Source organism: Oncorhynchus tshawytscha, linkage group LG03, assembly GCF_018296145.1.
Source record: "Oncorhynchus tshawytscha isolate Ot180627B linkage group LG03, Otsh_v2.0, whole genome shotgun sequence".
In the NCBI taxonomy this organism is placed as follows: Eukaryota; Metazoa; Chordata; class Actinopteri; order Salmoniformes; family Salmonidae; genus Oncorhynchus; species Oncorhynchus tshawytscha.
In genome coordinates this window covers 22,086,462-22,113,791 of record NC_056431.1, presented here as the reverse complement: position 1 = coordinate 22,113,791, position 27,330 = coordinate 22,086,462, and the positions used below count along the sequence as shown (strand labels likewise).

At 43.5% G+C, this 27,330-nt stretch overlaps 3 protein-coding genes across 8 annotated transcripts; 2 read left to right on the top strand and 1 right to left on the bottom strand.

Moving 5' to 3' along the window:
• The first annotated feature begins 300 nt into the window (after positions 1-300).
• Positions 301-13,856, top strand: LOC112246147 (myelin-associated glycoprotein-like). Of its 4 annotated transcripts, XM_042312354.1 has the most exons (15): positions 301-442; positions 4,036-4,256; positions 4,379-4,651; positions 4,835-6,726; positions 8,352-8,484; positions 8,798-8,854; positions 9,213-9,596; positions 9,813-10,106; positions 10,412-10,681; positions 10,946-11,218; positions 11,439-11,702; positions 11,822-12,088; positions 12,422-12,533; positions 13,190-13,241; positions 13,542-13,856. In XM_042312354.1, exons 6-15 carry the CDS (start codon positions 8,809-8,811, stop codon positions 13,593-13,595), a joined length of 2,016 nt encoding a protein of 671 aa, XP_042168288.1. In that variant the 5' UTR covers positions 301-442; positions 4,036-4,256; positions 4,379-4,651; positions 4,835-6,726; positions 8,352-8,484; positions 8,798-8,808; the 3' UTR covers positions 13,596-13,856. The 4 variants fall into 4 exon arrangements, with proteins under 4 accessions (XP_042168288.1, XP_042168275.1, XP_042168282.1 ...); XM_042312341.1 differs by having other exon boundaries at positions 13,190-13,856; XM_042312348.1 differs by lacking the exons at positions 4,036-4,256; positions 4,379-4,651; positions 4,835-6,726 and having other exon boundaries at positions 335-442; positions 13,190-13,856.
• On the top strand, positions 13,217-24,004 carry LOC112231268 (lens fiber membrane intrinsic protein-like). Of its 2 annotated transcripts, none has more exons than XM_042312389.1 (5): positions 13,217-13,272; positions 17,890-18,101; positions 20,345-20,494; positions 20,691-20,825; positions 23,728-24,004. In XM_042312389.1, exons 2-5 carry the CDS (start codon positions 17,927-17,929, stop codon positions 23,787-23,789), a joined length of 522 nt encoding a protein of 173 aa, XP_042168323.1. In that variant the 5' UTR covers positions 13,217-13,272; positions 17,890-17,926; the 3' UTR covers positions 23,790-24,004. The 2 variants fall into 2 exon arrangements, with proteins under 2 accessions (XP_042168323.1, XP_042168314.1); XM_042312380.1 differs by lacking the exon at positions 13,217-13,272 and adding an exon at positions 14,283-14,560.
• LOC112246156 (free fatty acid receptor 2-like) lies at positions 23,960-27,330 on the bottom strand. Of its 2 annotated transcripts, none has more exons than XM_024414434.1 (2): positions 26,265-27,330; positions 23,960-26,140 (listed from the first exon to the last, which is right to left on the bottom strand). In XM_024414434.1, exons 1-2 carry the CDS (start codon positions 26,357-26,359, stop codon positions 25,204-25,206), a joined length of 1,032 nt encoding a protein of 343 aa, XP_024270202.1. In that variant the 5' UTR covers positions 26,360-27,330; the 3' UTR covers positions 23,960-25,203. The 2 variants fall into 2 exon arrangements, with proteins under 2 accessions (XP_024270202.1, XP_024270203.1); XM_024414435.1 differs by having other exon boundaries at positions 26,387-27,330.

Genomic DNA, 27,330 nt, shown 5'->3' with positions numbered 1-27,330 from the left:
TGTTGATGGAATGTATATGAATGACTAGAATATTCCACCCTGAAGCCATTTAATCATATGAAATTGATTAGAATCATGTATAACCATAGTTAGCCAGTATAAAAGGCATTGTCTCTTACAACAGACCAGTGCTCTCGTGAATAAACCTTATTGACTATTTTAGCTGGTCCTCCGTCTGTTTCATTTCAATCAGTTTCTTACAAATCCTGATTAGTAGACTGGGTAGTTAATTTAACTGGTTTATGAACATTGAGAACATAATTCTCGTAACAATTTGGTCCTTCAAGCCGGATCTCAATACCTGCCTCTGTCGTCCCAAGGAACTGCTGAAAACCGTGTACGGTCGGATCCAGGGTTTATTTCAGGCCAGTGGTGAACTGGTACACGACAGAGGTGGTGATGAGAACCAACCAACATTGCTTTTCCCCGTCTTCAAGGCAAGGTCGGTAATCTTTATTCACGAATTTGGGGGAATGATTTTAAGATATAGGAGACGTTTACTTTGTGTATTAGCAAGGAATCGATTGAGGGAGACGGTCCTCAATGACCTGAGGTACATGTGTACTACCATAAATAAAAATAGCTTAATAATTGAGGTCTGTGAGGAATGGCCGAAAGGTTATTTGAGGGATGGCCAAGAGGTTATTAGCAAGGGATATAAATAGGTGCTGTGAGATAGGACGGGGATTTTGTACAAATAGGATAACTTAAATGGTTAATTAACATGTAGTATTAGCCATAGATCCAATTCAAAAGACATACCTAAATAAAATCTTAAAGTGTGAGGATATTGCTAAGGTTTGTGAGATAGGACGGTCATTCTATGCGAACAAATAACTCAAATGGTCAATTAACAAAAGTGAATTAGCCATAGATCCGATTCAAAAGATAATCCTGAAATAAAGTCCAAAAAAATGGAGAACGAAGGGAAACCTAATATAGCGGAGTGAGATACGAGGTATTAACGTCAAAAGCACAAGCAACAACAGAAAAATAGGTTGCTGACTAGGGATTTACGACCCCTGGTAAATAGCTTATAGGTTGTAAACGGTGACACCTAATGTCCGATCGACACCACTATAGATAAAGTTTCAAGAAAGGAAACGCACACCTAGGTTAAGAGAGAGCAAAATACACATCGAGTGTGAGCACACACATGGGGAGTAGTGACATACACACCAATAGTGAGACAGAATCAGAAGGAAAGTCAGGAAAGATTTAACCGAACTAGGACAGAATTTAGCAAACTTATTGGGAAAGTGGATAGAGGTAGAGAAATGGAGAAAGTCGAGAAATGTGGATAGAGACAGTCAAAAGAAAGGTGTAGATAGTCAAGGGAAACACCAGGTTGAGGGTTAAATACTGGGCTGTCTGAACCCCAGGTTCGTATCTCAGCCTGGGCACCAATAGACTAAAATTAATTCTGATTGTAATGCAACTATTGATAGGTTTTGCCTGGAGATATATGGTTGTTAGTGTTTGTTTAAGATATAAACTGAACATTTTAATAGCTTGTTTAGGTTAAATTGAATGACTAATTCATTCTAAATATTAGCAAGGCGATTTTGATGTAATACGTTGTCTGTTGCCTAAATGGTCTGCTGGAATAACGTATTGAGAATGGAGTCGTATTTAAATTACTGAATCATAGAAGAGACAGTTACCTAAATCTAAAGAAATTGTAAATAATAGCGGAGAGATAATGGCGATAGAGTGGTGCCCAACGAAATGTTTTTCATTCCTATGGATTGACTGACATACGTTATAAATTTAGCGAAGTACATGGTACTTTTACATTTTGGACATTTCATAAAGGGGAAGCCGAAAGAGAAGAGAAAGTTGGAAAGTTTGGTTTTACTCTTACGATAGAATTAAAGCAGAACTCAGTTGAGTAGGGGTTATATTCTAGCAACAAAATTGCTAGGTGGGCATCACTGGTTGGTTGTGCGCGCTGAGCTATATTTGGCTGTAAGGGATTCAGGTCTGAATAGTTGAATCGTAAAAGTTTTGTGACAGTTTCTGGTTATTGATTTTTGGTTTGATTGTTTAGGTGACACCAATGAATTTGAACAAGAAATTAATCTATTCTAACATTATAATCTGTTTCCATTACGTGGAACCATGTCAGGTCGGTAAAGGGGATTGCAGGTTGAGTTCATTTTATTTGAAAGGGACAGTGCACATTAATCACAGTTGTGTGTGTCTAATGGCAGGGTATTCCTATCAAGCATTTTGAGAGACTGTTTGCAGACAGACTGAATGTGTTTTACATATTCAACAATTGAGGCAATTTAAAACTAATGATTGGAGGGAGTACAATGGAATTATCATTATTATTAGGTTTTGTTTGTAGTAAACGTTTGGGTGTGAGGAGATTTCCATGTTTCCCAGAGACACGATATCTTAAAGGGGTACACTCACATATGGAATATTAGAAGTTTTGTTTTCTGAGTTTTAATTAAACACGTGAAATCTTTAGGTAAAGGTAATGTTCTGGCAACCTGGGATACAACATGTAGAAAACGTTTGATGTTTTTTCTTTAATTAGTATAACATAGTATGAAACACAACTGTAAAAGGGTGGTATGACCTTTGACCTCTATCATGGCTTTCCTTGGTGGTCTAATCAGCCTCATGGGAGGGCCATTTGAATAATGAATTTGAGGTCATTTGTGATACTGATTTGAAGGTAATTGATAATTATGAATGAGTTTATAGTTTTTTGACATAGTTGTAATTTGAACCAATGAGAAGAAAGAAATGGCATAGTCTTGGATTAATGGTAGACTTATGTTAAGTATTTAGAACCTAATCCAAGCCAACAGGACAGGGATATATGACATCTGTGTTGATTCAGGATTATTGAGAGCCTCGAGATAACCTTAATCAACCTTTCTAATAACCTTAGAAATTGCCACCATAGACAGGTGATTTTTCTAAAATCCATGAGTTCAGACAGTGAGACGTTTAGTAAATATTTGGAGACCCCCATATTGGATACTGACTGTTATGAGGAGAGAAGCGACAGACAGATAGCAGAAAAGGCAGACGGAGAAGCCCTTCCCGCACTGCTGGGGGGGCGGCAGGAAATGAGCAAGATAGAGATAGAGCAGAAGGAAAGTGAGTAGCATGAGGAGAGAAGATAGGAGTGACACAGAATGGGTAGATAACAGTTACTGAGTGGAGACAAAGGAAGACTGACACTGAACCATTGCCTAGAAATTATTCGGCACAACAGGCCGAAATAGTAGCATTGACTAGTGCCTGCGAAATAAGAAAGGAGAGAAAGGTTACTATTTATACAGACAGTAACGTACAACAAACTTGTACACATTGTAAAATATAATACAGAACGTGACCTACCCCTTGCATCACATTTTCATACTGGGAAGACCTGACGTTCGCGATCTCCCCCTATCTGCAAGCCGGGCCAATCACAACACACCTTCTTTTTATCAGAGTTGAACCAACCAATAAGAATGTTTGAACAATAAATTCACATTTCTTTAGAGGAAAGTGGAAACATAACCAACCCTGTTACACCTGCCGATGCCATAGAGGGAGCCGAAAAGTTCATTCTGCAGTACAGCACACTGCAGGGGGAGGCCGACCAGTGGAGGTGGTACTTTAACAGTGTGGAGATAAAGACCAACTCCCACTACACAGTGGGCCAGAAGAGCCTGGTCATCCATTAGCCCAACCGGACCGACACAGGACCTTATACTTTGGTCCTAACCAACTCTTTCAGCACTGTCACATTTCATAGGAAAATCACTGTTCTCTGTAAGAAAGAAGGTTCTCTGGTTGAATCTCGCCTTATTTGTCTGAAGCATTAGTCTGAACACTATTTTCTATTCTACTTTATTAGTTAACAGCACAATTTTCATCTTGTGCACCCGTAATTACTTGCATGTCTCTAGTTTTTGTAGTTGAATCCTTTAACTTAATCCTTTACTGAAAGCCACAACATGTTTCCCTGTCTCACAAATCCACTTCACCACTGCACGTCTTTATTCCCTTCAACTCCTCCATAAGGAACTCGCATGTGGAAATGGCAATAGTTCTCCTGCAGTTCCACTGCCGGTGGCCAGGAGGCACCCCAGAAGCCCTGCTGTCCTTTCCTGCCTTGACCAACGCCACCAGTGGTGCTGGAAACTTCAGCCTGACCATGCCTGCCTCTCAGGACCTCAATGGGAAAATGGTCCTCTGTAGGGCCAATCACCCCCTCCATCAGACATGGTGCAAAATGACTGACAGTGAGTTACTTATTCCCTATTCCATGCTAGACTATGTAAGGTCCAGGCATGTTGCAGGTCTGCACAACAAGCAGAATGTTTGAGGACTACACAGTGTAACTAGTGGTCTCATTCCTCCTTAGCTGGTCCTGCAATGTTCCTACCGATGGTCTTGACCACAGTGGACCAAGAGGGTAAAATAGTGGTCACCATCCACTGCAACAGCCAGGCCACGCCCAAGGCTATGGTCACATGGTCCAAAGGTACCGAGCTCTTAACCAATGGGTTGCATTACCAGATCAGCGTGGACACTGCGCAGCTCAGCATCCATGATTTTAACACCAGCACCGCTCAGCTCTACACTTACACCTGTAACTGTAGCAACCCACTGGGCAACAATGGAAAAAAGACTCTGGGTATGTCATTGACCATTTTCTCAGGTGGTGGTTAGCGGCCTGTTTAGTAGTAACAGCTTTGGGATACAATTTGACATTTTACTTGGTTTTACATGTATCTTGGCTGTAGTTAATGTCAAATGATATGGAACATCCCTGTAAGTACTGCTCAACGCTGATTTCTCTCCCTCCGTTGCTTTGAAGGCTTTGTCATCCAGATGATTGGACCAGACTTCCTAACTATCACTAAAAATGGCAGCCGAAGGAAAAGAGCCACAGAGGGATTCCGGAGCATTCAGCTGAGGCCCGGTTCCTCCCGGAGCACTGATATGTCTGTTCTGGATCCCAAATGCACATACTAATTCTGGGTCATCCCCATTGCTGGCAGAACTCAGGGGGAACCATCAGCAGTGCAGAGAATTGGACCCGGTGTTTGGATAATATTGCTATTTAGATCAGATTTTTCGGGGGTTGCTAATCTGTTAACATAAATGGAAACCTCTACATGATACTGGTAAAGTTAAACTTATAGTCAACATTATGCTTCCACCTCACCTTTGACATATCAGTGGAGAGTAGACTCTGTGCTGCTCTAACAGATTGTACTGTTGTCTGTGCTGCTCTAACAGATTGTACTGTTGTCTGTGCTGCTCTAACAGATTGTACTGTTGTCTGTGCTGCTCTAACAGATTATACTGTGTCTGTGCTGCTCTAACAGATTGTACTGTTGTCTGTGCTGCTCTAACAGATTGTACTGTTGTCTGTGCTGGTATGACAGGAGGTCTGAGCAGACCACAGATTACAGGCCTCGCTGTCGGGAGCCCCTGTGGCCTCCTCTTCTTCCTCCTCCTCATCGGCCTCATGTACCTCTGTGTCTACTGCTGCAGGAAGAAACGTAGGAGCACTACTCTCAATCCCCTGATCTCCCTTCCATTTGTATTATCACAACCGGTATCAGGTGGTTTTCACTATAAAATGGTGTTTCTGTTTCATAGGTCAACAGAACAGATATCCCGTGCCCAGAGCAGTAGAGAAAGTAATGTCAGTATTGCACAAATGTCATGTTCCTACCAGTACTTTAGTTGGTTGTGGGTAAAAATGACCGTCTGAACCTCTGTGGAACATCTGGGCAGGATGAACCTGCTACTGAAGCTGCTCCTGTGCTGCGTTATGCTGCATTAGAGTGCTATGGTGTGGGTGTGTGTCATTGTCCATGATCATGTGTGTTTTAACTTGCAGCCTTTTTTATGGGCATGTCCTGCATTGCTTCCGGGCTGCAGCCAATTGTAGCACTGGCTTTGTTCATTATTTTGTCATGCTTGTTTAAGTCCTCCTCAGCTTAATTCCCTTTTCAGCAAACAATAGGATAGGTGACTACACTCGCCACGACACTGTTATAGAACATATGACGCATTTTGTCTCATACATTAAAAGATCTAAGCTTCCTTTTCGTAGACACTGTGAGGATTCTCCTTCCAGTTCAGTTTGTTGTCCACTATTACACCCAAGTACTTATAAGAGTCAACAGGGCCAATCTCTTCACAATTAAATAGAAATTGGATTTAAAACATATTTCTCCCAAAATCTATCACTAGCTCCTTGGTCTTTAGTACATTCAGGTCCAAGTAATTGGCCGCACACCATTTCACAAAGCACTTATAGCACTTATAGACCACATAACACAGTTTACTATAGCAGAGTCATCAGAGACTTTCTGTTCGTTGTTGTGTGTGAAGTCATTTGTGTAAAGGGTAAACAGAAAAGGTGACTGCTTCCGTGTTTGTACATATCCGATCTGATACTGCCTGGTTCAGTCTTACAAACTGTGGTCAATTGGTCAGGTATTTCACAATCCATTTGATTGTATGTGGATTTATGTGAATGTCCTTTAGCTTTTGGGCCAGTAGGTGGGGTTGTACGGTAATTGAAAGCACTGGAGAAGTGGACCAACATTGTTCTCACCACACAGCCGGGCTTCTCCAGGTGCTCATATACTCTGTGGAGGAGACGAAGACGAGTATCTTCAACACCAGTTTTTGGGTGGTGGGCAAATCACAAAGGATCCAGATAGGCTGCCACCTCAACTCTTAATAAAGGTATTAAAAACCGCTCAGAGGTTTTCATGACTTGTGTTGTCAAAGCCACTGGTCTAAAGTATTTCAGTGCATTCTCTTCTGCTTTCTTTGAGATGGGCACTATGCAGGATGTTTCCCATTTAGTATGAATATCTGACTATTAGGGACAGGTTGGAAATATACTGCAGTATGATAGCCTGTTAATTAGCACAAACCTTGAGTACTCTGGCTTTAACCCCATCAGGCCCTGCTGACTTACTGGGATTGATCCTCTTCAACTGCTTCACCACTTGTTCCTCCCAGATGCTCAGTGCTTCCCAGATCAGAATCCAGCACCCACCTCCCCTATTTGCTGTTGCTCTGCTGAACAATCATACATACAAATTTGGTTAAAAAAAAACAATATAAACAGGTTCAACTCTGTGGCTCTGTCCCTTCCCTCATCACTCTGTAGTTGTCTCCTGGTGCCGCAGCCTGTTGTCTTCATCATACCATCCCAGACATCCTTCATGTTATTCGCTTGCAGCCTGTGTTCTAGCTTCAGTTTGTATTCGTCTTTGCCTTTCCTGATCAGACCTTTAATTTCCTTCTGTACTACTTTCAACTCATCCCTATTTCCAGTTTTGTCTCTGTGGAACGCATTCGACACCTTGTAGAGTCCATGCCCCGACGAATTGAGGCTGCTCTGAGGGCAAAAGGGGTGCAACTCAATATTGAGAAGGTGTTATTGTCACACCCTGACCATAGTTTGCTTTGTATGTTTCTATGTTTTGGTTGGTCAGGGTGTGATCTGAGTGGGCATTCTATGTTACATGTCTAGTTTGTCTAGTTCTATGTTTGGCCTGATATGGTTCTCAATCAGAGGCAGGTGTTAGTCATTGTCTCTGATTGGGAACCATATTTAGGTAGCCTGTTTGGTGTTGGGTTTTGTGGGTGATTGTTCCTGTCTTTGTACCAGATGGGACTGGGTTAGGTTTTCACACTTTTGTTAGTTATCGCATGTGTAGTGTCTTTATTAATTAAAGAACATGAATAACCACCACGCAGCATTTTGGTCCGCCTCTACTTCACCCCAAGAGAACCGTTACATTAATGTTTTGTACATTCAGTCTGATGTACAATATCCATTTTTCTTAAAACACTTTTTAAGCAACCAATGACAATTGATATTTTAAGAAATTCCTTTTTTCCACCAATTTACAAGTTTCATAACTTGGGGATTATTATAGTTCATATAACCATTCTGTTCTGGTTTTAAAGATGCGCCTGTTTTAGTGTCTTTAAAGGTTACTTATGGTTGTGCCCCTGGTACACATCAACATGGCCATCTCTGACAACCACTTTCAAATCAATTTCTATCCTCTTTCAAAAGAGTTCAACAATGAACATGGTGAAATGTCTGGACGCCTGTCAAGCTGTTGTAAAAAGTAAAAAGTCAAATTATACTTTGTAATAGATTATGACCTTGAGGGACATTGCTACATGTCCTCCTGGGCTGCTCTTAAAGTTTGCCACAACGCTCTTGGATTGGTTTTTCTCCACTGACTTCTCCTAGAAGCTATTTCTAAATACTTTGTAAGCTTGCGAGTATAGTACTTCAGGTAGTACTGCTGTTATAGAAGTGTTGTATGTCTATGTGGTTTCAGATGGTTGAGGTGTGGAAGGTGGCAACATCGTGACCACTCTTGGGCATGAGAAGCAGAAGAAGGTAGACGTCAAGGTCACTTCAGTGTCATTTCCTAGAGCAACGGTCATCAGTGGGAGACACGGACTACCGAGGTATGTTACCAAATGCAGCCGAATATATTTTGTTAGAAACATTTCGTGAGCAGTTGCACGGCATTTACATTTCCAGTCAACGACTGTGTTGAACTGTTACTAATGAATGATTGCATCTAGACAAAGGCATGCTGTGTTTTGTTTTCTCTTTCTGACTCATGTTTTTTATATTGGAGAAATCGCCAGTAACTGAATGAGTTGTCTTACCAGTTACATTTTGGCCACAGTTTATCTGCACTTGAGTGACATTTTGTCCTCCAGATTCAATAGGATTTCCAGAGTCTAATTCTAATGATGTCATCCACTTATGCAGGTGCATCAGTCATGATAACGCTCAGAAAACACGTGTTCCTCTGCTATACACTACGAGGTAGGTCTACTTTATACCTCATTGATGATGACTGTTTGTGCCTGCTCATAATGGGAATTTATCATGCCTCAAGTTGAGAGGTAAACGTTTACAACAATTATCATGATGGCCTTGGATGGGTCTACAATCTGCTAGATAAGACCTTGTATTATCTTCTGTTTCCAAGATAAATGTACATTGGATCTTTATATTCTCAATATCATCACGAAATTGCTGATACATTTGAGCCCCCAAATTAAATGTTTTCTGGACGTTGTTTTATCATTCTAGCATATACATCAGCATTCAGCTATCAAACAATCCTCGTTACATGTATGTCACTCTCTCGTTCCTTTTCACCCTCTCTCTTTCTGTCCAGTGGTGTGGTGTGTGTTGGTAGTGGCCGAGGAGTGGACCGTGACCATTCCTAATCAGATATCTGGCCTGAAGGGGTCTTGTATCCTCATCCCCTGTTCCTTCACACACCCCAGCACTTACATCCCCACTAATGTCACCTGGTACCAGTACTCCAAGCTGCCTGGTAAATACCCAGTCGTCTTCAGCCGCACCAAACCAGCGGATATCATAGAGCACTACAGTGGTAGAACTGAACTGGTGGGAAGGGCCTCTGATGGAGACTGCAGCCTGATGATCAATGGAATGATATTAGAGCATAACGGAGAGGACATTTACCCCTGGGTGGATGAGGTCAGCAAGTCTGTCTTTGCCTTCTTTCAGTGGAGGGTGACACTGGAGGTTACAGGTAATGAATTATGCAAAACCTGGCCAAGGGCCCTTGAAAATGGATTGAGATGTTCTTTACTAACCAAACATTATAAAAACAAGAATCCAAAAGAAAATGTGTCTTAATGTAGTTGTTTTGGTTACATGTTACCAGACTACTGCGAGGAATGACCGATAACACAATGAGTGAACCCATTGTCAGTGTCTTAGACTTAGTGTCTCTTGTTACTCCCAGATACAGCACCAAGGCCACAGCTGTCGGTCAGTGAAGAGCAGAGGGAAGGGGGCAACATCACTGTTTCCTGTGCTGTCCTCCACACCTGCCCCTCCTCCCCTCCCTCCCTCTCTTTCGGGGACCAGAGGGGGGTGGTCCAGGGGTACCACACCGAGGAGATACAGGGTCGATGGCGCGTCCTCTCCACCATCTCGTTTGTGGCCCGAGCAGAGGATCATGAGAAAGTGGTGGCGTGTAACGTGACACATCCAGGAGGCCAGACAGCTGCAGGGGAGGTGGTGCTCGACGTGAGATGTGAGTCTCAGCTAGAGTCGCTCTACACTCCTCTTACTGTTTGTTTCTATTCACTGTGGATCTTATCATTCAAATTGTAGCATTACATCAACTAACAGAGGTCTTTGAGTGAGGTTCTAGATCTGCATAGCAGATGTTGCGATATCGCAGTTAGGCTGGGAACATTCTGTAATACAACTTGGGACATAGGAACATCAGATTCGAAAATTAGGAGCAATTCCCTCAACAATAACAAATGATGAACTCCATTTTAAGGCCCACTGTGATATTTCCAGCATCTCTCCTTTGCCCCTCTTCTCTCTCAGATGCCCCCAGGTCTGTGAGTGTCTCAGGGGGAAGCACTGTAGTCCAGGTTGGCACTAACCTGTCCCTGTCCTGCGTCAGCGATGCCAACCCCCCTGCCAGCTCCTACCTGTGGCACTTGCTGAGAGATGGCCTGGTCATGCCACTGAACCACAGCACAGAGACCGCTGCGGTTACAGACTTGCACCCAGATGAGAATGCGTTCCACTGCACCGCCATCAACCCTCTGGGGAGGTCCAAGCCCTCCTCTAGTTTTGTGGTCACTGCAGAATGTGAGTTTTAGATTGATCTGAGTTTTATTGAATGGATATGTGGATTTAGTGTCTTGAAATCAAATCTATTCCAATGGAAAAATGTATTAAAAAGAGAAAATGTATTTGTCCAGAGTTATTCCACCACTACAAATGTCAGACCATGGAGGACTACTACAGCCAAAATATGTTCTGTGAGATTTTGTTTAATGTGAATTAGGCCTAAATGTGAACTTTTATTGATAGCTAATGGAACTAACAGTAAACATATTTTGAATTCTCCAGACAAGCCATCTATATTAGCAAACTCCAGCTGCTCCTACCATGCTGGCCAAGTCATCTGCAGGTGTCAGGCCCGGGCTCGACCAAGGGCCAAAGTTCTGTGGATGGTGGATGGAGGACCCCTGTTCCCTGGCTCTGACCCAACCACCTCCCCCCAGAACCACACGGTGATGGATATCTGGGCTGCAGAGGGCACCTATGAAAATGTGTCTGTCACCTGTCTGGTCAACAACACACATGGCCATGATAAGCTTCTCCTGAGTGTATTTGTGAAAGGTGTTATGAAAATGTCCTCAGTGGTATATGAGGGTCTCCTTTTGTAAAGGTCATTATTATTTGAATATGTAGTATGAATTATGTTCAATTAAAGAAATGTGAGATTGTACACAGTTGTGACATTTATGCTTTCCACAATGCTTTTTCTATTCTATTCTATTCAACATAAATGAACCATTTGAACATACCTGTATTCTCCTAAATGTTTTGTCTTCACCAGCACCACCCACCAATGTGTCCATCAGCCAGCTCCCAGCCCGGCCTCTGGAGGGAGAAAAGGTCACTCTGTCCTGTCTGGGTCACGGTCACCTCCCAATCCGTTCCTACAGGTGGTACCGTGTGTTCGGGGAGCAGTCAGTCCTGCTTAGAGAGGATTCTGTGAGTTTGAGTCTCTCTGTGACCAGAGACGTGGGGCAGTTCCGCTGTTCTGCTCTGAACGAGATGGGAGAGTGCAGTTCAGACACCACGCCTGTGAACGTTGAGTGTATGTATCATTATGCCATAAACGTTTCTGCAACCATCTTATAAACCACGTTATATATGGACGTTTGCCACAGTCGTTTTGTCATTTTCTCTCTCTCCATTTATCTTCCTCTCTGTTAGATGCACCAGCTATACTTCCCCTCTCCTTCTGTTCTGTGAATGATGGGGAGGTGAGGTGTGAGTGTGTGGTGGACTCTCACCCTGTGGCGCAGATCATTTGGACACCATGGAGCATTCAGGACAATCAGACTCACAACATCACTGACCTGCTCAACTGGAGGATCCTGAGGTCCATTCTCATTGGGCCCAAGGTTGATGACATGGGTGACGTCCTCTGCAATTCAACCAATGAGCATGGGAGTGCCTTCCTCAAACTCCCATTCATTGGTAAGTTTGGCCTTATCTGAGTGAAGGACATAGGGTAATTGGCAAAATGCTAAACAAACCAATATCTAAAGGACAATATTTGTAGTGAAATGTCTCATCTTTATCCAGCAGAAGCTATACCATATTCACCACAATGTAGTGAAGAGAGTCAGATAAATTGAAAGAGTGAAATGAAGCTGGAGTGTTATCGTGTTGTTTCGCTACTATAGCGTCTGGCTTGCCCTAATGTACCTTTGGGGCTTGAATAATTCCAGACGATATTTCATGTGAATGTAGAACATTGGAAAGCTCAAAGTAGTAAGACTGATGATCCCTTTGTGGATTTTTCAATAGCAGGTGAAACGTCCGCCCAGCGGTCCCTGTTCTACGGAGGAGTTGGGGGCACCCTGTTGCTGGTGCTCTCCTTCGCCTCCTTTTTATTTTGGAGATTCTACTCCACCAAGAGGTGAGCACGACCATAAAACACGGATCTTATAAACACATCCGGCTTCATAACCAATATTGCACAACACACAGAGTTTACCAAACATCAGGAACACCTTCGTAATATCCCCTTTTGCCCTCAGAGCAGCCTCAATTCGTCAGGGCATGGATGCTACGAGGTGTCAGAAGCATTCCACATGTTGACTCCAATGCTCACAGTTGTGTCAGAATATGAGATGGTAGGGTTTATTAGGGATGCAGGTGAGATGGTGATTGGCAGAACAGGGGATCAAACCTTTGCCTCCAGGGGATATGTGGTACAAGGACAGCAGCACTACCTGTCCTTTCAAACAGCTTATACACTACATTTACCTTGACAGTTTAGTCATTTCGCAGATGTACTTATCTAGAGCAATTTACAGTAGTGAGTGCATACATTTTCATACTGTTCCCCCATGGGAATCAAACCCACAACCCTGGCGTTGCAAAACCATGCTCTACCAACTGAACCACCCACGACACTATAAGGACCACATCATAAATTTCACACTATTATTCCAATCGGATAGTGTGGAAAAATGTTTTTTAAAACATAGCGAAATCAGGGTTTGGACTGCACTACCCATTAAACAATAATGTCAGCGACGTCATCTAATGACTGTGGTCTTACCTTCACAGAAGAGATTGCCGTGTTGCACTGGAGGAGGTTGAGCTGAAGGGGGCACTGCAGGTGATACACAATGATCCTACTGACTGCCCAGGTAATACACTCACTCTGATGGTGTCAGACGAGGACTTCCACAGTAATGTGTATGACACCGGGTACAGGGTCCAAGTTTAAAATGGCCGTCTCCTCCTTTGTATAATGCTGGGAGGATAACATTTGGAGACGGGAGATATTAAAAAACACACTAGCACACAGACCAGTAGATATGGAAAGATGTTTATTAGAACAAGAGGTGAGAGTGAGAACTGGACTCGGGAACATCTTTGAATGCTCATCGTAGAATCATTTCCTGTGTTTGTTTAGGCAGCCCAGAGGCCCGTGTTCACTGGATTTGAGGTCCATGAGGCCTGGAGCTAAATAACTGGGAGACAGACACACAGTCAGTTCTGTTTCACTTCTGTGTTGGTACAGTTCACTGGTGTATTTATTTACCATACAATTTTTTCTCCTTCAATTCTGGGCATGAATGTTAATATTTAATTAAGCTCCTTAATGACTGATCAAACCATTTTGTCTGACTGTAAGGTATCTAATAAACATGCATTGAAATTCTGTGTAAATAATCATATTGTAATTACTTGGCAACAGATCATTTGAATAAATGAAAAGTGACCATCAGTGCATCATGATGATACTGCGTATGTATGTTGACATTGTGTATGTATGTTGACATTGTGTGTTTGTGAGCAGGTGCATATGAGTGCGTGTCAATGTGTGTGTGAGAGAGCGAGATGGAGAGAGGGAGTTCATTTAAGCCATGCGTGTGGGCTCTCTAAGCGTGTATCTGCCCTCATGGCCATACCTAGCCCTCATGGCCATACCCAGCCCTCATGGCCATACCCAGCCCACAGATGACAGTGCGCTCCTCCAACTGAAAGAAAGTGTGAGCTTCAGCATGTTGCATTGACCACCCCCAGTACTGCAAGCCTCTGCACATCCACAGTTCCAGAACACCAGATACAACAACAAAAGCGGACCACGGCACACCTGTGGCGGCCTCACCCCCCCCACCCCACTCATCCACTACTATCCCATACTATCAACCCAATCCCCCTCCATTAGTCCCCATGGTCACTCAATGGGAAAGAGCCACGTGCCTCTGCGCCCACCAGCTCAAGAGCATTTGTTCTCGCTGTTGGTTGCTGTAAAGGATTTGCCTCCATAGACAGAAAAGCAGAGCGGATAACTTTTTGGAATTCGGCCTAGGGGGTCCTCTTCGACCTTTTGCTCACTCCGGGATTCCACTCTCTCTCTTTCTCTCTCAGTCTTTCCCTGCGGAAAGGTTGACACTTAAGAGGGTTTATTTTTCCTGAAGAACTCAGGTAAGATGCATCCTGGTACTTTAGCCCTGGTGCTGTTATGCTGTGTTGCCAGATTGGACCGTTTGGACTGATTGGACTAATAAGCAAGTGTATACAGTAAATCTGTGTGGAGTAAAGCCATGTGGGGCACAGGTGGGCAAAGAGGGACACTTCTGTCCACGGGAGAAAACTAGCAGAGCTACTGAATGAAAGCATATTTTTCTAAGACTAATGAAAACTTGGTCTGAAGTGCAATTAAAGGGTTAAGGGCTAATTACATTGAAAGCATTCAGTACTAATCAGAATATGATAATGCTTTAGTCTCTAAAGTGAAATGAGTAAATCACTGTCATTTGATTTTATTACAAAGTATGCTATTTTTTAAAATGCAGTCGTAACCCATTCAGCATTCTACAGGTGTTGACTTCAACGCTTGACCTCAAGTAACGGTCAATGCAAGCATGTTGAATGTCATCTGACTGTGGTTGGGCTCCCGAGTGGCGCAGTGGTTTAAGGCACTGCATCTCAGTGCTAGAGGAGACACGGACACCCTGACACCCTGGTTCAAATCCACGCTGTATCACAACTGGCTGTGTACAATTGGCCTAGCATTGTATGGGTTTGGCCAGTGTAAGCTGTCATTGTAAATAAGAATTTGTTCTTAACTGACTAAATAAAGGTTAAATGGCCAAGATGGATGCAGATGTTATGAGGCATCCATTAATCTCTGCAGTACATTGGTGATTGTTCTGTGTTACAAATAGTATTCACTTTGCATTGAACCACTGAACTGAATGTTTCTTTTCTAGTGCCTCGGGTGCAAGATCAATGAGTGAGACCGTTAGCTCTTCGTTTCCTCAACCCTAAAGGAACCTCTGGATGTTTTATCTTCTGGAAACAGGTGTTCCAGAGGTGTTATGACTGTTGGCTGGATGCTCATGAATCACTGTCTCAGGAAATACCATCCAGCTTTAATATCCATCATTTGTTGTTGGTTGGTTCTACATGAGCATTTCTTGGAGCCACTGCCCCTCCTCCACTCTCACTTTGAAATGTAACACTTCCATATTTCAGTATAACCACGCTTGTGGAGTGTTGGAGTATTTTTGTATGTGTTTGAGGTTACTGAGTTGACATTTCTACATTGCATGCGGGTAGTAGATAGCATCAGTGGATTGCACAGTGTTGACAGTGATACAGAAATCGAACATTTCAGCTCAAAATAGAGTCCATACTGTCTCTGTGCAGCTACAGAGACACTTTGCCGTCCTGTGCTATTGAATATGACACATGTTCACGTGTGTCTCTGTAAATAAGGAAGTGATACTGTGTTGCTTCATCTGGTTTGTGCTGAGTGTGTCACGTCTCTGCACTGTTGCTGAGTGAAGCATTGCCTGGTTCTATGCACCATTGATGCACCTGTCTAGGCTACGTCTGTGTGTTGTGTTCAGTGTGTGGGCACAGTGTGTGCCATTGTGGCCTTCAGGCCTGGGGTCAGTTCTATTTCAATTCAGTCAATCCAGGATGTGAAAGAAAAATAAAATAATGATAACGATAAGCAGCTATTTGTAATTCTGGACATGCAATTCACTTCCTGAATTCACTGAAGTAAAATGGAATTGACCCCAGCCCTGCAACTTTGTGTAGTGGGACTTTAAAGGCATCCGTAAACCGTCCAATGGTTGACTCTATTGCCTGTTCTCCATGGTTGACTCTATTGCCTGTGCCCCATGGTTGACTCTATTGCCTGTGCCCCATGGTTGACTGTGTTGTCTGTGCCCCATGGTTGACTCTATTGCCTGTGCCCCATGGTTGACTCTATTGCCTGTGCCCCATGGTTGACTGTGTTGTCTGTGCCCCATGGTTGACTCTATTGCCTGTGCCCCATGGTTGACTCTATTGCCTGTGCCCCATGGTTGACTGTGTTGTCTGTGCCCCATTGTTGACTTTATTGCCTGTGCCCCATGGTTGACTCTATTGCCTGTGCCCCATGGTTGACTCCATTGCCTGTGCCCCATGGTTGACTCTATTGCCTGTGCCCCATGGTTGACTCTATTGCCTGTGCCCCATGGTTGACTCTATTGCCTGTGCCCCATGGTTGACTCTATTGCCTGTGCCCCATGGTTGACTCTGTTGCCTGTGCCCCATGGTTGACTGTGTTGCCTGTGCCCCATGGTTGACTGTGTTGTCTGTGCCCCATGGTTGACTGTGTTGCCTGTGGTTGACTGTGTTGCCTGTGCCCCATGGTTGACTGTGTTGCCTGTGCCCCATGGTTGACTGTGTTGTCTGTGCCCCATGGTTGACTCTGTTGCCTGTGCCCCATGGTTGACTGTGTTGCCTGTGCCCCATGGTTGACTGTGTTGTTTGTGCCCCATGGTTGACTGTGTTGCCTGTGGTTGACTGTGTTGCCTGTGCCCCATGGTTGACTGTGTTGCCTGTGCCCCATGGTTGACTGTGTTGTCTGTGCCCCATGGTTGACTCTATTGCCTGTGCCCCATGGTTGACTCTATTGCCTGTGCCCCATGGTTGACTGTGTTGTCTGTGCCCCATGGTTGACTGTGTTGTCTGTGCCCCATGGTTGACTCTATTGCCTGTGCCCCATGGTTGACTCTATTGCCTGTGCCCCATGGTTGACTCTATTGCCTGTGCCCCATGGTTGACTGTGTTGTCTGTGCCCCATGGTTGACTGTGTTGTCTGTGCCCCATGGTTGACTCTATTGCCTGTGCCCCATGGTTGACTCTATTGCCTGTGCCCCATGGTTGACTGTGTTGTCTGTGCCCCATGGTTGACTCTATTGCCTGTGCCCCATGGTTGACTCCATTGCCTGTGCCCCATGGTTGACTCTATTGCCTGTGCCCCATGGTTGACTCTATTGCCTGTGCCCCATGGTTGACTCTATTGCCTGTGCCTCATGGTTGACTCTATGTGCCTGTGCCCCATGGTTGACTCTGTTGCCTGTGCCCCATGGTTGACTGTGTTGCCTGTGCCCCATGGTTGACTGTGTTGTCTGTGCCCCATGGTTGACTGTGTTGCCTGTGGGTTGACTGTGTTGCCTGTGCCCCATGGTTGACTGTGTTGCCTGTGCCCCATGGTTGACTGTGTTGTCTGTGCCTCATGGTTGACTGTGTTGCCTGTGCCCCATACTTGACTGTGTTGCCTGTGGTTGACTGTGTTGTCTGTGCCCCACGGTTGACCGTGTTGCCTTTGCCCCATAGTTGACTGTGTTGCCTGTGCCCCATGGTTGACTGTGTTGTCCGCGCCCCATGGTTGACTATGTTGCCTGTAGCTGATGTTTCCCTGTATTGACTGTGCCATTGACCCTGTCCCTCTGCCTTTCTGTGCGCTGCAGTGCGTAGAGCCTCGCCACCGTCGCAGTGCCACTCAGGATGCACAGCTTTATGGGAGGGGGCCTGTTCTGCGCCATAGTGGGGAACATCCTGCTGGTGGTCTCAACTGCGACAGACTACTGGATGCAGTACCGCTTGTCGGGGAGCTTCGCCAACCAGGGCCTGTGGAGGTACTGCATGTCGGGCAAGTGCTACATGCAGACGGACAGCATCGGTGAGTGGGGCGCACTGGGGACCCATAGAACCACTGGGACTGCCTGTACGGCATCCATATTAGGAAGTCCCTCAGTTGTGAGACGCAACTCCCTTAGTTGAAGGACTTCCTAATATGAATGAATTGTATGCCTGTCTTACCTATGTTCAGGACTACCAAGGAGGATTGTAATGAAGGGGATGACTGAATGACTGAAATAGCAACATGTGCCATTAGACTCAGGCTCAATAGAATCAATACGTGTTTTAGACTCAAATCAAAATCAAATCAAATCAAATTTGTCACATACACATGGTTAGCAGATGTTACTGCGAGTGTAGCGAAATGCTTGTGCTTCTAGTTCCGACAATGCAGTAATAATCAACAAGTAATCTAACAATTCCAAAACTACTGTCTTATACACAGTGTAAGGGGATAAAGAATATGTACATAAGGATATATGAATGAGTGATGGTACAGAGCAGCATAGGCAAGATACAGTAGATGGTATCGAGTACAGTATATACATATGAGATGAGTATGTAAACAAAGTGGCATAGTTAAAGTGGCTAGTGATACATGTATTACATAAGGATACAGTCGATGATATAGAGTACAGTATATACGTATGCATATGAGATGAATAATGTAGGGTAAGTAACATTATATAAGGTAGCATTGTTTAAAGTGGCTAGTGATATATTTATCCCATCAATTTCCATTATTAAAGTGGCTGGAGTTGAGTCAGTGTCAGTGTGTTGGCAGCAGCCACTCAATGTTAGTGGTGGCTGTTTAACAGTCTGATGGCCTTGAGATAGAAGCTGTTTTTCAGTCTCTCTGTCCCAGCTTTGATGCACCTGTACTGACCTCGCCTTCTGGATGATAGCGGGGTGAACAGGCAGTGGCTCGGGTGGTTGATGTCCTTGATGATCTTTATGGCCTTCCTGTAACATCGGGTGGTGTAGGTGTCCTGGAGGGCAGGTAGTTTGCCCCCGGTGATGCGTTGTGCAGACCTCACTACCCTCTGGAGAGCCTTACGGTTGTGGGCGGAGCAGTTGACGTACCAGGCGGTGATACAGCTCGCCAGGATGCTCTCGATTGTGCATCTGTAGAAGTTTGTGAGTGCTTTTGGTGACAAGCCGAATTTCTTCAGCCTCCTGAGGTTGAAGTGGCGCTGCTGCGCCTTCTTCACGATGCTGTCTGTGTGAGTGGACCAATTCAGTTTGTCTGTGATGTGTATGCCGAGGAACTTAAAACTTGCTACCCTATCCACTACTGTTCCATCGATGTGGATAGGGGGTGTTCCCTCTGCTGTTTCCTGAAGTCCACAATCATCTCCTTAGTTTTGTTGACGTTGAGTGTGAGGTTATTTTCCTGACACCACACTCCGAGGGCCCTCACCTCCTCCCTGTAGGCCGTCTTGTCGTTGTTGGTAATCAAGCCTACCACTGTTGTGTCGTCCACAAACTTGATGATTGAGTTGGAGGCGTGCGTGGCCACGCAGTCGTGGGTGAACAGGGAGTACAGGAGAGGGCTCAGAACGCACCCTTGTGGGGCCCCAGTGTTGAGGATCAGCGGGGTGGAGATGTTGTTGCCTACCCTCACCACCTGGGGGCGGCCCGTCAGGAAGTCCAGTACCCAGTTGCACAGAGCGGGGTCGAGACCCAGGGTCTCGAGCTTGATGACGAGCTTGGAGGGTACTATGGTGTTGAATGCCGAGCTGTAGTCGATGGACAGCATTCTCACATAGGTATTCCTCTTGTCCAGATGGGTTAGGGCAGTGTGCAGTGTGGTTGAGATTGCATCGTCTGTGGACCTATTTGGGCGGTAAGCAAATTGGAGTGGGTCTAGGGTGTCAGGTAGGGTGGAGGTGATATGGTCCTTGACTAGTCTCTCAAAGCACTTCATGATGGCGGAAGTGAGTGCTATGGGGAGGTAGTCGTTTAGCTCAGTTACCTTAGCTTTCTTGGGAACAGGAACAATGGTGGCCCTCTTGAAGCATGTGGGAACAGCAGACTGGTATAGGGATTGATATAGGGCTCAATATGTTTTTACAGTTAACTATGGAGGCAAATCATGCACCCGTTGGCCCTAATTGGCTGGCACTAGTGTAGGTGAAAAATAACATTTGGAGCATTAGACTGAATGAATGGATCAAGACATGGTTTTCACAGGTGTGTGGGCTTGCGACTTTCTCTAATCTTTGAAATTGTATCTGTCCTCTCTTTTTCTTGTTTTATTCCTCTCTCTCTCTTTGTCCTTAGCCTACTGGAATGCCACCCGTGCCTTCATGATCCTGTCAGCCATGTCGTGCTTCGCGGGCATCATCGCAGGCATTCTCTCCTTTGCCCATTTCTCCGCCTTCGAGAGGTTCAACCGCTCCTTCGCTGCAGGGATCATGTTCTTTGTCTCCAGTGAGTTCCACTGGACATTGCGAAGCTAACAGCACACAATACACAAATACGCACAGCCTCAATACACAAATGTAAATGATTTCAGGAAAAATCATTATGTCTATGTTTACTGACTCGACCGCTATTTTGCCTACAGTTCTGTCTACTGTAAATTGGGAGTCAGAATTTGAACTTATCCTATCTTACTATCCGCCAGCTCTCTTTGTTCTGCTTGCAATGGCCATCTACACTGGAGTGACGGTGAACTTCCTGGGGAAGCGCTTCGGTGACTGGCGCTTCTCTTGGTCCTACATACTGGGCTGGGTGGCACTGCTCATGACCTTCTTTGCAGGTAAAAATGATAAAGACACAAATATGGATGGAGGGCCCACTTGCCAGAAATTCTGTTTGAGCATGGGCAGCACCATTACAAGCTTACACAATTTAAAAGGTGTCAACTGGGTGGGACTTCCTGTAGGTTAAGGAAGGATCATAGAATTCCATCCAGGTCAGCGGGAGGGATCAGCCAAAAAATTATACTCCTGAACAAACATTCCAACACTGCAGGTGGCAGTAAATCACCAACTTGGCTGTATGGATGTTTTGACAAAAAACACCATCCTGCACAGTAGGTGGCAGTATGCACCTTTTCCGTTTGTTTAAAGATTGGCGATAAATGTATAGAAGATAATATTCAACTACAAAAATGGAGGAGCTGCCAATGCTGTCACAGAAGCATCAATGGCAAATATAGGAGTGTGCCCTCTTTTGTTCTCTATGGATGAGCAGAACTAGAATCAGATGGTATATGTTCTTCTCATCTCCTAAGTCATTATTTAAAATCTCCAAATGCTAGTCGAATCGAGTCAAACCAAACACTGCTGAATATCATCAATTGTTGCAGTTTTATTGATGAAACATGCAGACAATGCTGGTATTTATTGATAACAGATCATATACTATTCTTTATATATAGTTGAAGTCGGAAGTTTACATACACTTAGGTTGGAGTCATTAAAACTCGTTTTTCAACCACTCTACAAATTTCTTCTTAACAAACTATAGTTTTGTCAAGTCGGTTAGGACATCTACTTTGTGCACGGCACAAGTCATTTTCCCAACAATTGTTTACAGACATATTATTTCACTTATAATTCACTGTATCACAATTCCAGTGGGTCAGAAGTTTACAAACACTAAGTTGACTGTGCCTTTAACCTCTAGCGTCGAGCAATCCCGTATCCGGGAGCGTAATCATAGCCTCAAGCTCATTACCATAACGCAACATTTCCTATTCATGAAAATCGCAAATGAAATGAAATAAACATATTGAAACACAAGCTTAGCCTTTTGTAAACAACACTGTCATCTCAGATTTTCAAAATATGCTTTTCAACCAAAGCTACACAAGCATTTGTGTAAGAGTATTGATAGCCTAGCATAGCATTAAGCCTAGCATTCAGCAGGCAACATTTTCACAAAAACAAGAAAAGCATTCAAATAAAATCATTTACCTTTGAAGAACTTCGGAAATTTTCAATGAAGAGACTCTTAGTTAGATAGCAAATGTTCATTTTTTCCAAAATGATTATTTGTGTAGACGAAATAGCTCCGTTTTGTTCATCACGTTTGGCTAAGAAAAATACCGGAAAATGCAGTCACTTACAACGCCAAACTTTTTTCCAAATTAGCTCCATAATATCGACAGAAACATGGCAAACGTTGTTTAAAATCAATCCTCAAGGTGTTTTTTACATATCTATTCGATAATCTATCAGTGGTGGCAGTTGGCTGGTCATCAGGAGCAAACGGAAAAATACTGCAGCTGGAGATTGCACAATAATTGCAACGGAGGACACCAAGCGACCACCTGGTAGATGTAGTCTCTTATGGTCAATCTTCCAATAATATGCCTACAAATACGTCACAATGCTGCAGACACCTTAGGGAAAACGTGGAAAACGTAAGCTGACTCCTAGCTCCTCCACAGCCATATAAGGAGTCATTGCCATGAGACAGTTTTAAAAAATGCGGCACTTCCTGATTGGATTTTTATCTGGGTTTTTTCTGTAGCATCAGTTCTGTGGCACTCACAGACCATATCTTTGCAGTTTTGGAAACGTCAGAGTGTTTTCTTTCCAAAGCTGTCAATTATATGCATAGTCGAGCATCTTTTCGTGACAAAATATCTTGTTTAAAACGGGAACGTTTTTCATCCAAAAATTCAAATAGCGCACCCTATATCCAAGAAGTTAAACAGCTTGGAAAATTACAGAAAATTATGTCATGGCTTTAGAAGCTTCTGATGGGCTAATTAACATCATTTGAGTCAATTGTAGGTGTACCTGTGGATGTATTTCAAGGCCTACCTTGAAACTCAGTGCCTCTTTGCTTAACATCATGGGAAAATCAAAAGAAATCATCCAAGACCTCAGAAAAAAATTGCTGGGCCATAATGACCATCGTTATGTTTGGAGGAAAAAGGGGGAGACTTGCAAGCCGAAGAACACCATCCCAACCGTGAAGCAGCATCATGTTGTGGGGGTGCTTTGCTGCAGGAGGGACTGGTGCACCTCATAAAATAGATGGCATCCATAAGGATGGAACATTATGTGGATATATTGAAGCAAAATCTCAAGACATCAGTCAGGAAGTTAAAGCTTGGTTGCAAATGACACCAAGCATACTTCCAAAGTTGTGGCAAAATGGCTTAAGGACAACAAAGTCAAGGTATTGGAGTGGCCATCACAAAGCCCTGACCTCAATCCCATAGAAAATGTGTGGGCAGACTGAAAAAGTGTGTTCGAGCAAGGAGGCCTACAAACCTGACTCAGTTACACCAGCTCTGTCAGGAGGAATGGGTCAAAATTCAACTTATTGTGGGAAGCTTGTGGAAGGCTACCTGAAATGTTTGACCCAAGTTAAACAATTTAAAGGCAATGCTACCAAATACTAATTGAGTGTATGTAAACTTCTGACCCACTGGGAATGTGATGAAAGAAATAAAAGCTTAAGTAAATCATTCTCTACTATTATTCTGACATTTCACATTCTTAAAATAAAGTGGTGATCCTAACTGACCTAAGACAGGGAATCTTTACTAGGATTAAATGTCAGGAATTGTGAAAAACTGAGTTTAAATGTATTTGGCTAAGGTGTATGTAAACTTCCGACTTCAACTGTAACTCTATGGGGACTGCCCCAAGTAGCATGGCTGCTGGACAGTTGTTGATTTACATGTTTTTCTTTTGCAGGAATATTTTACATGTGTGCCTACAGAATGCATGAATGCAGGAGAGTGGTGGACCCACGCTAAAAGAGAGAGGAAAGCCAGTGAAAAGATTGCAAATCCGGGACATTTTGGCCACACAATTCCAACACGATGAAAGAATCAAGCTTACACCAATAGACATATCACTGAAATATAGAAACAGTACTAGGTAATTGAGAACCAAAGATGAATACAAATGTTTGGTTATGCCTGAGCAGTTTACGTGTCATTTTAATAAAGCTATAACTCTAACAGTAAAACATTTATACTCTTTCTTACATTCAGCCTTGAAACTCTTGAATACAGAAAGAAAATATGTAGCATTATGTTTCAATTCAAATGGGTCACACAGAACATACCTCTAACCAGACAAATGAATCATTTAAAGGATAACAACCAAGCTTTCACATAGTGTGCAATTCAAAAGGGTAACAGAAGCTACTGTGACGAAACAAATGAATCATGTATGAAGTGCTCACTTTGGTAAATGGAATGTAAACATTTAAATATGAATGACTTTGGCAAAAAAAAAAGGTACAGTTCACAGAAATTTTTAAAACAGAAACTACATATCATGTTGAAATACACTTAAATTAAATATCTTAAATATATAGCTGGGTCGTTCCACGAATAGAGTGCCTTTGGTCATTTCAATAAAACACTCAATTTAACATTAGGATCACATACATCTATGCTCTGACTAAGCTAAGCCTTTTTAATTTTTCATTTACACATTCTAATAGCAGTGTGTTTTCATTAAAGTAAAGGTTTTTGTTTTCTCTGAAAATCCCCATTTTGGCTTATCCAACGTCATGTTTGTTCACCAGCTACGAAGACATATATCTACTTAATTACAAGTCCGAGTTATTCTGTTCCTCTAGGAAAGTAATATCAGGAGATTTTGACTTATTTCATGATTCATTTACATTTGTCCCTCAGGTTTATGTTAACCCTGTAACATGAACTGAACTCTCGTTTAAATATGGTAAAACTATTCATTTTTAAATGATTGAATCAAAAGAAAAACGTACCATCTAGTAATATAGCCATTTCATTGTGTAAAAGCAGGTGAGCTGGTTCTTTCTATTTTAGGCCATTTTCTGGTGTTTTGTGCTGAGAAACTGAGTGCGTCAAGTATAACCCATCAACCCTGTGTTACCCATAGATAGATAGGCTAGAAATGTTTTTAACAAGTTACTAGAAATGCTTCCATTCCCCGTCACAAAGGAAGTTATGGCTGATTTAAGATGTTGTTAACTCTATTGCAGTCAATCCTGTCACTTTAATTTGAATTTGCATAGTTATTCTTCTTAATTGAACATCTTAAGATGGGAAAACATGTTTTTTTAATGAAGTTGAACGTTTGATCTCTATGACAGAATTAAAACATTTGGTGAAATGAATAGTTATTGTTTACAAAATTACCCAAAGGGCACTTGGAGTAAGGTGACTACATTTTCTACTCTTGGCCAATATTGGCTATTGTGCTTTCCCTTTGGATCGCAGCCTGACCATGTCGCAGTCCCAGCATCTTGCCGATGGACATCTTGATAGTGATGCGGAAGGTGGAGGAGGAGAAGTAGAGGATGACAGGGTCCAGGCAGGTGTTGAAGGCGCTGAGCAGCAGGGTGTAGTACCTCCACGGGGGGCTGTGCCCTGTGAAGAAACCCAGCACATGGGAGAAGTTGTAGGGAAAGACACACACAAGGAAGACGGCCAGAGTACCCAGCGCCATCCCGATGGCCTTCTGCTTCTGGCCCGGGCTGATCCTGGGGAGCATGTACAGGATCCAGATACAGCGGAGGTAGCAGAAGATGCAAACTATGAGAGGAACCAAGCAGAGCATGACGAAGAACTCCAGACGCACCGGGAGGAGGATGGTCAGCTGTTGTTTGGTAAAGTTCTCGTAGCAGACGTAGGTGTTGCTTTGGGGGAGGTCCTGGTGGTGCTGGATGATGAACACGATGCTGCAGTGGGCAGTGGTGAGAAGCCAGATGATTGTGCTGGCCACCACAGAATAGAAAGGTTTGTTGATTTGGCGGTAGGTGATGGGGAAGGCAACCGCCAGGTACCGGACCACACTGACAGCCATCAACAGGAGAGAACTGGTGTAGATAGTGGAGAAGAAGGTGTAGGAAGTGATGGAGCAGAGGAACTCGGGCAGGTACCACTGCATGCCGGAGGCCGCCTCGTACATCTTGAGAGGCAGGAAGAGAAGAAAGAGGAGGTCGGACACGATCAGGTTGAGCAGGAGGATGTCTGTGGGAGTGGGCTTTTTGTGTATCTTGATGCTGAAGGCGTAGAGTGCCAGGATGTTGGAAGGCAGGCCAATCAGGAAAGTGATGATGTAGACGGACAGAATCGCCTCACTTTTCACCCACACCATGGCCTTGAAGCTATAAGATAAACAAAACCAAAAAGAACACATTCAGGGTGCCCAATAATCATGTTTTCAAATTATACAAATTTGGTTGTTTTCAATGTATTTTTGTTACACTATCTCAGCCAACTTCTTATTACCAATGAAGGAATCCCAATCTGCTAATAGCTACATCCTCCCCACAGTACACTTGCAGCTCAACAGTGAAAACCTTAAAGGGAGAAGGAAAACACATTCTTAATTCCAAATGGTCATAACCTACCTGGCTGTAGATGTGTATTTCTTTTTAATCAGGAATTGGAGAGCTCAGCCAAGGCTAGTAATTTAAGATCTGTTACGTGCCAGCATATATAGTAGTCAAGCAGACCTGTCTGAGTGTATAGCAGACGCATTGAACAGTGCTCTGCAAACATGAGGTGAGACTGCATGGTAACGGTTAACTAAAATGCAAAACATTGCTGTGTTTACATTTGATATTATATATGTGTAGGAGGGAGTGACATACCAATGTCTAATTTCAATATCTTTTTTGTAAATAGTGTACAAACAGACATTGCCTTCCCAAGAGAACAGTCATGTCAATGATAACAGGGTACTGTAATCCTAAAATGTATTTTCCCATGTGCCCAAGGTTGATATAACATCATATGTGTATTAGCATTTTGCTAAGACTTGATGAGAACTGTAGCAACAAAACTCTAATTGTTACTGTATGAGTTCATGTGGTTGTGGCTCAGGTTTGGAATAATCTATTAGCATTTTGATGCCACTTCATCAGTAACTACTATATAATAACAAGTTACACATATTAATTTGGCTGAAAAGAAATACTCTTACAAAGAGAACAGTTATGTAAAGATTGGCAGCTTCGCAATGACTGTTGACTGAGAACACATTCTCATTTACAGCAACAACCTGGGGAAAGTTACAGGGGATAGGAGGGGGATGAATGAGCCAATTGGAACCTGGGGATAATTCGGTGGTCAAGATAGTATGTGGGCCAGATTGGGAATTTAGCCAGGACACCGGGCTAGCACCCCTACTCTTATGGGATCTTTAGTGACCACAGAGAGCCATGACACCCGTTTAACATCCCATCCGAAAGACAGCTCGCAACACAGGACTATGTCCCCAGTCACTGCCCTGGGGCATTGTGATGTTTTTTTTAGACCAGAGGAAAGAGTGCTTTCTACTAGCCCTCCAACA